The sequence below is a fragment of the Peromyscus eremicus genome, chromosome 12, assembly GCF_949786415.1.
Source record: "Peromyscus eremicus chromosome 12, PerEre_H2_v1, whole genome shotgun sequence".
Classification (NCBI taxonomy): domain Eukaryota; kingdom Metazoa; phylum Chordata; class Mammalia; order Rodentia; family Cricetidae; genus Peromyscus; species Peromyscus eremicus.
In genome coordinates, this window is record NC_081428.1 from 76,209,970 (window position 1) to 76,226,187 (window position 16,218).

Genomic DNA, 16,218 nt, shown 5'->3' on the forward strand with positions numbered 1-16,218 from the left:
GCTAGACAGTGACAGGCCTGAGCTAATGGCCAAGCAGTTTAAATAATGTAAGAGTCTGTGTGTTTATTTTATAAGTGGGCTCTGGAACTGGCGGGACTTGGTGGCGGGAGCTGGAGAGAAATTCTCCAGCAACAAATGGCGCCCAACGTGGGGCAAGAGTTTCCACCTAAAAACTTAGAAAAAAGATTCTAAAACGGAGCTAAAAACAGCTTCCTAATTGTCTCTCTCAAATGAGCGGCAGCTGCCGGTTTGAGCTACTGGCGGGTCCCTAGCGTGCGCTCTCGACCTGCAGTATGGTGGGAATGAGGCCTCTGCAAGTAGCACATTAAACTGTGTGGTGGATTTAGCCTTTGCTAGTACAAAACAAAAAAAGAGGTTTCTGGGCTACACGCTACTTTGGTAAAAGTGTAGACCCACTATTTCTGAGAGTTACGGCTCCCAGAGCTGGCGGAAAGCGGACCACCGCCATGTTGGGAAACTGAAGTGGGCGGAGCCAGCAGCCACTGCGCCGTTTCAGGCTTAGAAGGCTGCTTTTTAAAGGAATAGGCTCAAGCTAATATAAAAAAATAAGCCACGTAAAGATGACTACCACACAGAGAATCTGGATTATGTTCTCTTTGATATTCGTAACTGCAGAAAAACATTTGATTGTAAAAGCTGTTGAGTTATGCCAAAATGTATATTTTAAAGGTACCTTGACTTCAAAATTTGGATATAAGGATATGTTGCTTTGGAAAAGAGTCTCTGCTTTTGTTTCCACAGAAAGCCAGAGACTATGGATTTGTTCCAGATTAAGATACATCAGGTTTGACCAGCCAAGACCCCCTGAAAGGTCTCCGATGACACCATGGCCCTGATGATCCAACATCCAGAATGGTTTCAAGGCAACTGGCTCAGACGACATACCCTCATGGACTATTCCATAATTCTAAAATTTTCTTTGTATCCCCATAAGATACAGCGCCCCCCTTCAGCAGGAAGTAGTAAGAGAAACTACGCCCAAATTCCCAAATATACCAAGCTGACTTTGGAGATATGTAAAGATTAAAACCTTCCTTTTTAAGAAAAGAAAAGGGGAAGTGCTGTGGGATGGTCTGTATGTCAAGTATGTTGCTGATTGGTCAGTAAATAAATCACTGATTGGCCATTGGCTAGGCAGGAAGTATAGGCGGGACAAGGAGAAGAATTCTGGGAAGTGGAAGGCTGAGAGAGAGACTGCCTGGAGCCGCCGCCAGGAGAAGGAAGATGTAAGGTACCAGTAAGCCATGAGCCATGTGGCAAAGTAAAGATTAATAGAAATGGGCTAAATATAAGAGTAAGAGCTAGACAGTGACAGGCCTGAGCTAATGGCCAAGCAGTTTAAATAATGTAAGAGTTTGTATGTTTATTTTATAAATGGGCTCTGGAACTGGCGGGACTTGGTGGCGGGAGCTGGAGAGAAATTCTCCAGCAACAATAGATCCCAATACCAAGTATAGGAGTCAGCCTTTTCCCACCCACCAGGCTAGAGGTTCCCTTCTAGGGACTGACTGGCAGCTCGATTTTACTCATATGCCCACTGTTAGGAAAGTTAAATATCTCCTCATGATGGTGGACTCATTTTCAAATTGGGTGGAGGCATATCCGGTTTCTCTCTTTTTTTTTTTTACTTTTTATTTATTTATTTATTAGTGGTAACGAGAATGTTTTATTGTAAATGGAACATGAAGAATTAAAGGACAGCCTTAAGGTTTCAATTCTGTACTTTGAATATCAAGAAAGCAATTACTCCAAAAATCACAGAACCATGTTGAACTAACTAAACAGAAAACAAAGTGGGTATTTAAGTCATTGCATTTATCATCATTAGTGGAAACAGATGTCCTGATAACTCCAGTCTACAGACAGCACATTTCATAATATCATTATTCACTTAAAACCTTACAAATGTTTACAAAAAACATTTGGATTTCACAATTGCTTACAGAATATTTTACAATATTAAAAACATGATGCTCTATATGAAAATCAATAAGGACAACTTAATTTTTCTCAGCAAAAAAGATTCAGTATCACAAATTTAATGTTTAAATTTATATATGAATTCAAAAAGGAATCCATTTAAACCTCACATTGCCACATAACTACCTATTTTGTAAACTGATAAAAACGATGTTTTTGGAAACATGTCCATCAAAACCAAAAAATTAATGTTTACTTTTTCCTTTATTAGCAATGTTTGGTGTCTTTTTCTGTTTGGGTTCCCAGAGCGCGTTTTTGACAAATCTCGAGGCAGCACCTCTGTCCAGCTTGGCAGCCTTTTTGCTGTCTGTTATTTTTTTGACTCTGTAGACTCTGATTCTTTCCAGTACTTGCTTCACTGGATGTTCCTTCAGATTAACTCCTTGGGTTGCCAAATAAACCCAAAACATGGAGTTTAATGTGTATGCAGAAACTAAATCCACCTTTGCTTGCTCCAGTGGGTCCAACTTCTGCAACAACTCATTTCTAGAGACAGACATCATGGTCTTCAGCATGTCATCCACAGCACCCAGGGAACTCTCCAGGGCTGATAAAGATTCGTGAATTTCTACAGGATAGTCCTCATTCATTTCTTCACCTGCCATTTTAACAACTCAATACGGCGGTCGCCCATCTCCCATATCTGGTTTCTAATAAGCGGGCTCAGACAGTTGCAGATCTCCTTCTCGGAGAAATTATTCCTTGGTTTGCGGTTTCTGCTTCTCTTCAGTCTGACAGTGGCCCAGAGTTCACCTCTCAGATTTCCCAGACACTAGCTAAGGCTCTTAACATTCCTTGGCATTTTCATATCCCATACCATCCTCAATCCTCAGGAAAGCTGGAGTGTACCAACCAGTCTTTAAAAACTATTCTTACTAAGATGTCACAAGAACTTCATCTTGACTGGGTAAGATTATTGCCTCCAGCTCTTCTCAGGCTCAGGGCTCTTCCTAAAAAGCCTCTTTCAATTTCTCCATTTGAACTAATGTATGGAAGGCCAGTTCTAACACCAGGTCTTTTATCCAACCCTCCAACTGTTCCAGATAGCCTGTTAACTCCCCTTTTATGTCACCTAAGGTCTATCCTATGGAGCTACGCAGACTGTTCATTACCTCAGCCACATGACAATAATTGTCCACCTCCAATACACATTGGGGATCAGGTTCTTCTTTTCCCTCCAGGCCAGCACCCTTCACCCCTTTCCCCTAAGTGGCAGGGACCCTTCAAGGTAATTCTTGTGACTCCTACAGCTGCTAAACTTGAGGGCTTTCCTCACTGGGTCCACCTGTCTCATCTAAAACCTTTTATCTCACCTCCATCCCAGAAAAATCTCTCTTCATATACAGTGAAACAAACAGGGTCTTGTACTCTCAAGCTCCAGAGGACATCAGGATCCACTGCCTTGTCACCAATTCCAGAGGAATAAGGTATCACCCCTTTATTTCCCAACCAGGGCCACACAGAGCTGGAGGCAAAAAAGGACCATCAGAAATATCCAGGCAGTAAGGAAAAATGTAATACAACAGTTGATCATTGTTCAATACTCAGCAACTGATCACCTGCATTTCCTAAATGCTAAACTAATAAAGGAAACAGGTGCCTTAAATAAACTACCTCTAATAAGGCTTGTCTCAGATAAAAATTAAGCAGAGTACTAAGGCCAGATCTACCTCAGATAAATGTCACATGTCTCCATCTAGGCAGGCCAGATCTACCTCAGATAAATGCCAACTCCAAAAATAAAATAATAATGATTCTTTTATCTAAGCTTTTTCTATGTCAACAGTATCTTGTCAAACAGAAGGTTCCCAGCCACAGCACGGATAGACAGCTGCAGAACAAGGGGACAGCAGAACGTCATTCCAGGAACCCCCCCCCATCATCCCAGGACTTCACAAGCTACCCTCCGCATTTCCCCCAAGAGCCAACCGACGCCCACTATTTATTTATTTATTTTTTTTCTTGGTTTTTCGAGACAGGGTTTCTCTGTGTAGCTTTGCGCCTTTCCTAGAACTCACTTGGTAGCCCAGGCTGGCCTCGAACTCACAGAGATCCTCCTGGCTCTGCCTCCCGAGTGCTGGGATTAAAGGCGTGCGCCACCACCGCCCGGCAACACCCACTATTTAGCCAGAAGCAGTACTTGAGAGAAATGTCTCCCCATACCCACTCAACCACAATTTTTTTCTTTTTTAAAAAAGAAGAGTCAGGGATGATGGATTCACAACACACCCCCATAGTTAGGCCTAGCCAGTTCCAGGTCAAAATAGCCATTTCCGGGCCAAGGCGTCTCACGTGACCAGGACCCCGTGGCTCTGCATGGTTGCATAAGAGTGTGCAATGTATATGTAGAACTGAATTGTATTGCAAAATAAAAATTTAAAAAAAAAGAGTGTGCAATGTAACCATGTGATCTGCACATGCGTGGAGTAGCCACATCGACCTGTTTACATATGCGCCACCCAGCCTTTATAAGCCGGCGCCATATTCCCAGCTTCCTTCTTCTTCTTCTTCTTCTTCTTCTTCTTCTTCTTCTTCTTCTTCTTCTTCTTCTTCTTCTTCTCCACACACATGTCTCTTCTGCAGGCCTGAGCACTTGTCTGTCTCTCTCATCTTAATAAAACTCTTGTTAGTGGATTCTGTCATGTTTCATGACAGTTCCTCAAAGAGTAAGAGCACCGCTAAATAACTAACAGAAACCAAGGACAAAGGTCCCCAATATAGTAAAAAAAAAAAATTTTTAAGATCTTTTTTCTTTACCCTAGTTCCTCGTGTCTTGAGAGATTCTTTCAAACCTGAAATAAACAGGTCCTGTTTACTAAATGCTTGTCCCATGGTGACTCACTCACCTTGGGTTGGCACCAAATGTCTGTCCTTGGATCTGTCTCATGGGCGGCTGGTCCCACGTGATCTCCTCTCTGGACCTTCACTCATGACAAAATGCACTGCGGTGGTCCAATGTCAGCTGGTTTGCCCGGGTACGATGTTCGCTGAGCCCCTCCTGGCTTTGGCCCCACCGTTGGGCACAAGGAGCCCTGGCCAGTGGGGTCTTCAACAGGGACCTGAAGGGATGGCCAGCGAATGAGAGGGACAAGAGACACAATGAATGAGAGCAACACAGGATGTCTGATCAAGCTCCAAAATTTTATTTTCCTCTTAAGGCATATATAGGTGGACAAAGGGGGTGCAAGCAGGGAGGGGACTTTAATCATGGGCTGTTCAGCAAGCAGGGAATGTTGCTATGTGGATTATCTATTCTTGCCTAACTGCCTAACTGCAGCATGGTCACTTAATTAAGGTGTGGCGCTCGTGGCTGGCAGCCACAGGCGGCATACAAAGGAGAGTGCTGGATGTATCGGCGACAGAAGAGTCACGAGCCATGGTTACCTTTCTAGCTTTATTGAGAGAGAAAGGGAGAGAGAGAGAGAGAGAGAGAGAGAGAGAGAGAGAGAGAGAGAGCACAGAGGGGAGAGAATATGGAAGGAGAGAGTGCAGAAAGAGAGAGGACACAGAGGGCACGCCCGCTTTTTAGGTTGGGATGCCGTCACAGGCTAGTGATGTAATTAAGGACATAACCCTTACACACTTGATTTCTGAGAAGAGGTTCTGGTGCTATGGAGACTTAAGCAAGGCCTAGATCTAGAAAAAAAGGAGAGAAGCCCAAATATGGCGGCATGTGTGTCAAGGGCATGTGATGAGGCTTATGGCTCCCATCAGACAGACTTGTGAGAGTTAGGAATGGGGAAACAGGAGTTAGATTCCCTGAAAGGGAGCAGAGGCATCACTAGATAATAAAGGTGGTGAAGTTACACAATGGCTGGCTTTTGCACCTGACAGAAAATTTTAAAGTCTGGTGGATTTTTCTCCACCACTAGGATCCCTGCTGATAGACTAGCTGATGATGAGTTCAAGGTCAGTCTGGATGACATGAGTGTGAGCCAATCAGTCATCTTTTTCTTGTTCAAACTGACCAACCCTAAATTTGGGGGACATACCCTTGATAGACTTAGGAAAGAGATAGGCTGGATTTTTGGGCTCCCACAGTGCCCCTCTACTTTATATAGGTTCTTCTCTGTTCCCTTGCTAGATGTGACTTCACTCTCCAGATTGCTAAGAAGCATTCCCTGCTGCTTCAGTCTGGACCTCACCCTTGAGGTTTCTCTTCACCTGTTGTTCTCCTGTTGGGAGAGCCTTTGGTGGGAAGGGCTTTCTTAACGGGCTGTACCTCTGCAGCTTTCAGCAAAACCTTGTCAAACTTGCTCCTCCCATAGCAGTCAGGAATAAGCCCCTTTCACAAGGCTCCTCTGTGTGTCATAGACCCCACTGCCCTGTGTCCATTCTCATAAGTTCCCTCCAACCTTACTGATAGAACCTCATTCCCAGAAGGGCACTAACTACTCTTGGAACTGTGAACACTTTCAATATTTCACAATTCTCTTCTGGTTCTCAGTATTGTTGGGGATCTAACTTTCCTGCTCTGGATAAGTACTTAACCAACTCTCCCTTGTTCAAACATAACTGCCACCACCTGTGTGCCTAAAACTCTCTTAGCCTTACTGTTTTTCTTCAGCACCAGTACATTTCACCTAGCTAATGGACTATCCACCTCATCCCTCTTCTTGCCACTCTGGACATTTTTCCAAGGCACAGAAGGGACACAGTAGGACTGGGGGTTTCTTTGCATCACTTACCTTCTCCATCTTACCAGTTTTCAGAAAACCTTAAAGGACTTTCAGCTTGACACCCTTCAGGACTGATTGACAGCAGACTGTTCTTTTACTTTTAAAATTATTCAGTGTAGCTGCTGCCAATTCTGGGACACCCTGGCCCGCCACCCTCAAGTGTGTGCCTGCCCACCTGCCTGCCTTTCAGCTTCCACCACTCCAGCTGAGTCTGGTCTCAGTGCCCTACCACACCTGCAACCTCTGTCACCAGCCCTATAGCACCAGTCAGGTGCCTGAGTGCTTCCAGGTCATTGGTGTATTGCCTCATTGTTGTACACAATCTCTTGTGGTCCCAGCAACCTACCTAGTGCTCAGGGGTTACCTGGGTAAGAGCTTATCACAGGAGCCATTCAGGGACCTGAGTCAGCTTGCTCCAGACCTGTTTTGGTGCTACACCTGCGACACCTACTGGCCAAGCAATGATACTATATCCAAAAAACATCAAATGAACCAGCCATTTGCTCAACCTGGTCAATTAAATAGGGAGCATCTGGACATGTAGGACAATCTTTTGAGGATTTTATCTGAGGTAAATTATTTGATAATTTCACACTTTAAGATGATTAATAAAATAACAAATTAATAAAATTTTCTTTACAAATTTTGAATATTTCTCAAAAAATGGCAGAAAATATTACATTTCAGGTATTTAAAATTTTCTTTGCTTGTATGATGAATGAATTTCTGCAGGACATATATGACCTTCCTGGGATGTATATGATATTCACTGTTATGGCGATTAGCATAATAATTCACATTATATCATTGAAAAATTGGCTCAATATTAATAGCAAAAATGAGGCATTAATGGGACTGATACAGGCTTTAAAAGGTAGTAAAGAAGACTTAAATAAAAGGCTTCTTTCTTTGGAATCTGCTAACTTACCACAAGAACTTCAGTCCATTAATAATAACTGTACAACCAGATTTAATTCTATTGATAATAAATATGAATACTTAATGGATAAGATAATCATTCTCCAGAGCAATGTTAATGCTATTCAGATAATTTATAAGGAGGAAAGATTATCGCTAATTGATAAAATAAGGTCTATGGAATCATATGTTTTAGAAGAACATAAAAAGTTGCATGATTCCATGAAATTTCTAGAATCCTTTACAACAGAGGAGGTTCAAACGCTGCAACAGACTGGATTGCAGACTCTGGAAGAATCTCTCAGTAAAGATGACAAAGAAACTAATAAACAGAGGGGCAAGGCCATGCAAGTCATAACATCACCAGATGTCTCTTATACAATGGCTTATCCTGTCACCATCTGTGAGAAGCCAACAGATGATAGGCATCCTGAGCCATATGTGGAATATATTTTGCAACCTATTCATAAGAAATTTAAAAAACATTAAGGAAGTGGTGGTCACCTACGGTATACGTTCAACATATGTAAAACAGATGTTAAATACATGGTCTTCCACAAATACAATCATACCAGATGGCTGGAATCAGTTAATCTCAGCTGTTCTACAATACAGCCAGCAGTTACAATGGAAAAGCTTGTTGGGAGAAGAAGCTAGAAAGCCGGAACAGCAGGGTAACATCAGAGGTTTTGAGATCTCCCAAGATCAAATTCTTGGTGAGGGATGTTTTGCTGATAGAAATGTACAAGATGCTTTTGATAAGCATAGAATATCCCTATGTTGTACAGCAGAAAAATTTTTCCAAGGACCACAAGAGATTTTTACTGATTTTATACAAAGGCTGACTATGGTTGTAAACAAAGCAGTGTCAGACCCACAATTAAGACAAGTATTAACTCAATCTTTGGCTTTTGATAATGCTAATACAGAATGCAAAAGAATACTTACACCTTTAAAGATCAGGTCAACACCTTTGGGGAAATGGATTGCACATACAAACAGTGAAAAAAAAAAAAAAAAGCTGGGCGGTGGTGGCGCACGCCTTTAATCCCAGCACTCGGGAGGCAGAGCCAGGCGGATCTCTGTGAGTTCGAGGCCAGCCTGGACTACCAAGTGAGTTCCAGTAAAGGCGCAAAGCTACACAGAGAAACCCTGTCTCGAAAAACCAAAAAAAAAAAAAAAACCCATACAAACAGTGTTGAGTCTCTTAACTATGGTAGGAGAGGCAATTTCCAGAGGAGGAAGGAGGCCTTGAGGTACCAAATGTTTTAACTGTGGTACAACAGGTACAATGAGAAGAAATTGTACACAGGGTGCTCCTAGAAGCAATACTGTAGGGAAAGGGGCTGGATAAAGAAACCCACCCTGACCCTGGAGCCCAGAACTAGGGAAACATGGCTCAGATCATGGCAGAAACACAGTTTGGCTCAGATCAGAGCCATCTCTGCCCCTGGCCAACTGACTTGTGAAACCAACCAATCAGAGAGCAGGAAAGTAGCACCCTGGCCCTGGAGCCCTGAACCAAAGAAAGAAACATAGCCTGGGTTTGGGACCTGAGCCAGAGAAAGGAACACTTTATCCCTACATCCAGAACCCAGGAAACATGCCCTGACTCTGAAACTAGTATCAAAGAAATACTCTTGGTCCCTAGAATCAGAGTCAGTGAAAGAAATGCGCCCTGGCCTTAGAATTAGTATCAAAAAGCCAAGAAAGGCCAGTGAAAGAAACACAGTTTGGATCTGAAATCAGGGCCATCTCTGCCCCTAGCCCACAAAACTAACCAATCCCTGGGCAGAAAAAAACTAACCAATCCCTAGTTGACTCTACCCACAAGACATCCTATATAAACCACCCTGCCTGTTCAGTTGTGGACTGTTCTCTCCACCCTGGTAGAAGCAGCCAATCTCCTGGGCTCCTCCTTCCCAAATAAGTCTCTTTCTCAAAAGAGTTTTGGGTGTAAAGATCTTCATTCATCGGTGCAGAGAAGAACCTTGCTGAGACATTCCATAGTAGCCAGAGCAATGAGGAGCTGAACAGAAGATCCTTGCTGAGATGTCACATAGTGGACAGAGCAAGGAGGAACTGAACAGAAAACATTGCTCAGGCATCCCCCAGTAGACAGAGCAAGGGAGAGCTGAAAAAGTAACACTTCTCCCCAGAGATGGAGAAGATTGCTATATTTCTGTAGGGGTTTCCCCTATTGCAGAGTGAAGCAAAAGAAGCAACATCTTAGGCTGGAGAAGAAGCAGAGCTCTGCTAAAAAGCCCCCTTAAGTGGGGGCTAAGCAAAGCTCAACTGTAGCAGCTCTCCAGGAGAGGAGCAGGATTGCTATATCCTGTGGGGAAACCATCCCCCACCACACCAGGTATAGCCTGACTCCTGGACAGTTAGGATACCCTTCCCTGCTGAGCTGTCCTAGCAACTCCAGGCCTGACTCTCCTGAACAGTCAGGATAATTTCCCCTCTAAGACAGAGCTGTTCTAAGCAGCTAGAGGTATCTGGGATACCTTGCCCTCCAGTCATCAGAGCTGTCCTAAGCAGCTCAAGGTATACAGGATACCACCAGGGCTGAGCTGCCCTAAGCAGTTTGAGGTATCCAGGATACCTCCAGGGCTGAGCTGCTCTAAACAGCTTGAGGTATCCCCGATACCTCACCCTTCAGTCATCAGAGCTGTTCTAAGCAGATTGAGGTATCCGGGATACCTCACCCTCAAGGGCTGCTATCTCATCACAGCCCTAGCTGTCACCTGACTCCCCAAGTGGTCAGAATACCTCTCCCCTAGAGTTGCAAAACTCACATTTTGATGCCAAAATCAGGGACCAAACCTACAGAGTTGCAACAAACTTACTTACAAATACTCCTTCTAGAAATAACCCAGATGGGAGACCTCAACCTTCTGGATTATGCAGAAGATGTGGCAAAGTTCAACATTGGACCAATTAATGTAGATCAACAATAGATATACAAGGCAACCCTTTACCAGTGGGAAATTCCTCAGGGGGCCTCTCACAGGCCTCCAAACTGAACATGGTCCAAACATTTACAGCCATTGTGAATGAAATCCTCTCCAGGACAATTAAATAACACAGTGTCTAATGTAAAAAGCCATATGGCACTGGATGATAGAACAGCTCTGATAGATGGGTCAAAAATTCCAAAAAAAACCCCACCATAAAACATATTTTGGCAGACTTCCATAAATGAACAAAGACCAAAGCTTAGAGTTAATGGCATTGCTCTGGATGGTAGACACAGGTATGGATGTGACTATAACTATACCAAAATCATGGCATCCAAATTGGCCTCTTCAAGAGGTAAATATCTAATTTCTAGGGATTGGAACCCTATCTCAGGTAAAACAAAGTTTGAGATGGGTTGAATGCATAGGGCCAGAAGGACAGAGAGGAAGGGTGAAGCCATATGTGGCAAATGTAGCTATGAATCTTTAGGGCCAAGATTTGCTACAGTAGTGGAATACCCAGATTAAAATTCCTACAATCTCAGAAATGGAATACAGACCAATGCATGTTTCTAGAAATAACATAAGATACTATAAAAGAAAAAACAACCAGCCACCAACCATTCAGGCTGTACATAAACAGAGCACAACTACTGTCGAACTCTCAGAAGTACCAACAGCCCTACCTTTAAAATGGCTAACTGATAAACCTGTCTGGGTTGGACAATGGCCTTTGACAAAAGAAAAACTATAAGCTTTAGAATAGCTGGTTTAAGAGCAGTTAAATGCTCAACACATTGAAGAATCTATGAGCCCTTGAAATTCTCCTGTATTAGTCTTGTAATTGGATAATGCTGACTGATCTGAGAGCCATTAATAAAGTAATTCAGCCTATGGGCTTGCTACATAATGGGATGCAGAGTTGGTGAGGTAAGGTTGGCTGATGGGATGGCTTTCCCTATTTCCCTGATCTAAGGCTTTCACCCCTATATTTGGCTCCATTTTTTTTATTTAATAAAAACATTTTGGAAATTCAGCTACATGGATGTGTTGCATTTCACAGAATTTGGAAGGTTAAAATATGTACACCATACTATTGGCACCTATTCAGGATTTCAATGGGCAACTCCTATGAGTTCTGAAAAGACTGACTCTGTGATTACACACCTATTAGAAGTTATGGCCATCATGGCAATACCTGTACAAATTAAGACTGACAATACTCCAGCTTATGTCTCAAATAAAATGAGACAGTTTTTGCATATTACAATATAAAGCATATTACAGGTATACCACACAATCCCACAGGCCAAGCAGTCATAGAAAGATCCAATCAAGCTTTAAAGGATATGCTAAATGAACAGCAACAGGTAAAAATGACTCCTAGAAATAGATTACATAATGCTTTATTAACCTTGGATTTTCTCAATGCTAATGAGAAAGGAACAACAGCTGTGGAGAGACATTGGACAACAGAAAAAAAAATCCTGAGCTAAACCAACCAGTTTACTTTAAAGATGTATTGTCTTTGGAATGGAAACCAGGATACATGGGTTTTGCTTTTGTTTCTGCAGGAGAAGAAAAGCTATGGATACCAACAAAATTAATAAAAAATTACTTTGAACAGGAAAAACCCCTTGATGAGGAGAAGTAATAGCTCATCCATCAATATGACAACTCTATAAATTGTAAGACAAACTCAACAAACAAAGTTCAGGACAGGGTTCTGTTTTTGTCTTTACAGGATAATAGGAATGCCCATCTTTAAGAAATCATAAGGCTTTGGACACTCAGATGTCTACAGTAGAAGGAAAGAACCTATTGGTACCAATATACTCTACAAGGTAATATCTCACTGCTTAACATCAATATCTCTTTAACTCTAGAATAGTTGTGGTCCCAGTTCAATTATAAATCAAGATGGCTTTGGAGTTGGAATGTGGCTCTCTCCTTCTCTAAACCCAAGCATGTTGTTAAAAGAAAAAATTAAGAGATTCTGTCTCATATTGGAAGAGCCAACTGGTATGAGACAGAAGAAAACCAATAATCTAAGGACCATTGTTATCAAGATTCATTTCTCTCCATCCTTATTCTTGATTTCTCACAATCCTTTTTTACATGTCATGTCATCTTTAAATCCAAACTTTCCATTTTGATATTAATATTCAAGTTTTCCACAGTGAAAATAAGTCTTCCCAATAGCAATCTCTGAAGTTTCCAGAAGGAATATGGGACCCCACAACAATGACTCCACTTGGTCCAGAAAGATGCCATGGTACCTAAGACCATTACTCAATGATCAGCTTTGCACTGAAAACTCTTCAGGACAGTTCTAAGATGAGATGGTCCATCATACCACACTTCTAGTCAGAATCTCAGACAATCTTACCCATTACTGAGACTGGCTTCAGACTCTATGGCTAGCCCTATTGAGACCTAACTTTCTAAGCTTTCTTACAGGACCCCACAGAGATACCATAGCCCCCTAAACATCAGGAAGCAATTCTAAGAAAACAATGCCCCTCTCCCAAATGTTTCATTTTTCTCAGGGTTTTGGATGGATGGTAATAGGGTTGGGGGTGGAACAATAAAATGTGGACTCAGTATTCTCCTTTAGAAAAGAAAAAGGGGAATGGAAAGGTGTAGTATATTAAAGTAGATTATTGTATTTACTAGTAAACTAATTCAATAAAAAATCAGCCTTAGATAATTTGCACTGATATGAATTCTTGTATATTGATACAAATGTAAACTATTCTTATATTCCTATTTAAGATAATTTGTATATTGATACAAATACAAAACTACATTTGTTGTATTGTACACATATTCCTACTTTTGTTTGAAATATTTTGTATATTGATATAAGTGTAATATTATATTTATCACATTGTATGTATGTTCTACCTCTGTTTAGGATATTTTATATATTGATACATATTAAAGATAGTGTTGTCATATTGCACATTGCACTATACATTTCTACCTTTGTTTAAGATATTTTCTATATTGTCACAATTTTGAGGTCATTGTCTTTATACAGTACATCTGCTTACAGACTGTTTACCTTGTTAATGTGAAGCCTTAGTTCTTAGGTTATTTAGGTAGATAAGACTTATAGAACTATAGTCACCCATGCTTGTCATTTCTATAGTTATGTTAGTTAGGTTGTACAGATTTACAGAAACATATGTCAGATGGCATTTAAATGTTTTGATAACTTAGAATTTTGTTGATGTGAGACACGATTGCTCCTGGCAGCACCAATCTGATCCCAAGAGAATGTTGGGCTTCTAAGACACTCTGTTTGGAAGTTTGCCTTCTTCTTGGTACAAATAGGCCTGCTGGGCAAAGAACTGTCCCTGCCTCCACTGCTGACAGTACGAATGCTGCCCTTTCAGGATGAGCAGGACACAAGGAAAAGTGACTACTGAACTCTGCCAAGACAGGGTAAGATGGTCTTTTCCTACATCTGAAAATGGTCTGTCAGATATTCTAGGCCTGTAGCCAAATTGGAAACCCCAACAATGCTGAGAAACTTTAGGTGAGTGTCCAGGCTGTCAGCTGTCTCTATTTTCCCAAGAATTTTGGAAATTGCTTGCTTGCATTTTCTGTTTTCTCATGTATTATTATGTTCCTTCTCAGGTCTTTGATGGAATCGAAGACTAGATAGTTATGGTTAAAATCTTCTTGTATCTTAGCTAGAACATATTAGTACTAGAGTTAGAATCTTCAAGACAGGACAGCTATTGGAGTAATCTCAGTAATTTGCCATTTACTCATGTTCTAGACATTCCTAGACACTGAGCATGTCTTTCTTGTTTGATATTATTCTTGTTGGTTATACTTCCATTTTTGTTTATGTTATTACCCTTTGTTTTTCTTGGACAATACTTGATAATCATTCTTATTTTATATAGTTTGCATTGATTAGAACCTTCTTATTTAGACAAAAGGGGGAAATGTAGTGGTCCACACATGGCCTTGGACTATACAGCCCCAAGGAGGTGGTGCTTCCTGCTATTGTATGTGACCTCTTATAAGGAATTGGAGAAGGATCACATCCCTGTGCCTGTGAGGTGGATTCACTCCTGGTCAGAACAGAGGACAACTTCAGCTGTTTACTCCATTCTGTATTCAGTGTATTTCCTCAATTTATATCTTAATAAAATTATGTTACCCATTTAATAGACTCATGTGGATTGATCCTAATAATTGGTTACTCCCACAAGCTTTATGCCACTATTTCCCTAATGTATTTTGCAGGCAGGACAGTACTGTAGGTCAAAGGTTTTATAATTGGGTTGGTATTTATGTTTCTCTTTTGATATCCTACAGAGTTCCTTCCTGTACTAAAGACACTAAAACATGGAGTGAAGGTACCATATAGGAACCAGCTTGACCTCTTCTTGTTCAATGGGTTGTGTAGGTGTTATTTTCAGCAATGGAGCCCCACTGTCAATTTGTGTAGAGCAAAACATATTGTCTTGGCAATAGCCTGGGTTATTTGGGGATGTAAGAGTCCATCTGCAGGTCAGTTCCCCTTCAGTATGGAAGTGGTAGACACCAGCAGGTTTTGTGTGAGGTCAAAGCTTCCACAGGTGTTATCAGTCAAGTCAGCTTCCCTGTTGGAGTTTTTCAGCCCCCTTGAGGTTTGTGGGTCATGAAGGGGAGTGATATAAGTGGTTACTTCCTTCAGAAGTGGGGAATGAGAGGAAGGGAGATGATTGGGTGGGGGCTAGGATCTCTCCCCAAGAATCTAAGGGCCGTAGGTGAGGTTGATTTCACATCACAAGAGGAAAGTTTTAACTTGATCAGCTATGGTGGATCCTGCAATTGCTACCATGAACTTCTAGAGAAACCTCTGAAAAATAATCAATAGAAGGCTGAAAATGGATGATGTGGTTACAGAGTGAAACTGAGAGATTGTCCAGGAAAATGAAGTGGGAGGGAGAGAAGTAGAAGTGGGAGACATAAAGAGGAGTAAGTGAGAAGAGGTGGGTGTCCATGGATAGGGGTTCCCATACAGAGGCAGGGAGATCTGTAGATATTTAGCAGGGGTGAGTTGGGTCAGAATGGGAAGGATGCCAGTAGAGTTGAAAAGTTGGAGGAGAGCCATATATTTCACTATTCGGAATTGCGCAGGGTGGGGGGTGGTAAGAGGCTGAAGAAAGCTGACCTGTCTTGGGAGGTTTATTGTGGGTATGGGACCTGGGAAGGAGTCTGTTATGAAAAGATGTAGCTTGAAAGAGGTATGAATCCATATTGATAGGGAGACAGAGGCCAGACCCAGGAGTGCTAGATCTTAGTGGGCAGACAGACCCAGTGATTGGATACGTAAAGAAGTGGATGCCTTTAGAGCTCTGTTTTTCTCAGCTGTGAATACACACTGTAGTGCTTAAGCAAGCCAAAATTTTATCCTATATCTGGGATATATGTATATATCCCAGATAATATATATTACTATTATACTCAGGAAGAGAATCATTAGTTAAAAATAGTTATCCAAATAATATTTCACATGGTTAAGTATAATGTCTAAAGATTGCTGTCCCTTGAACTATTAAAGAACATACTGATCATCTTAATGTTGGTTATACCATGCTGATAGCCCAAATTAATTGCTTTTGTACTGTCAAGGCCACTTGAGGATCTGGTCC

The 16,218-nt window shown here is 41.6% G+C and overlaps 1 protein-coding gene across 1 annotated transcript; it reads right to left on the reverse strand.

Moving 5' to 3' along the window:
• Nucleotides 1–2,142: 2,142 nt before the first annotated feature.
• Nucleotides 2,143–2,634, reverse strand: LOC131922779 (nuclear nucleic acid-binding protein C1D-like). Its single transcript, XM_059277637.1, has one exon. The coding sequence runs from the start codon at nt 2,604–2,606 to the stop codon at nt 2,187–2,189; it is 420 nt and encodes a 139-aa protein (XP_059133620.1). The 5' UTR covers nt 2,607–2,634; the 3' UTR covers nt 2,143–2,186.
• Between the last annotated feature and the right edge of the window lie 13,584 nt (nt 2,635–16,218).

Coding starts and splice junctions, on each gene's coding strand:
- LOC131922779 (XM_059277637.1), bottom strand. CDS start 2,606: ATGGCAGGTGAAGAAATGAATGAGGACTATCCTGTAGAAATTCACGAA.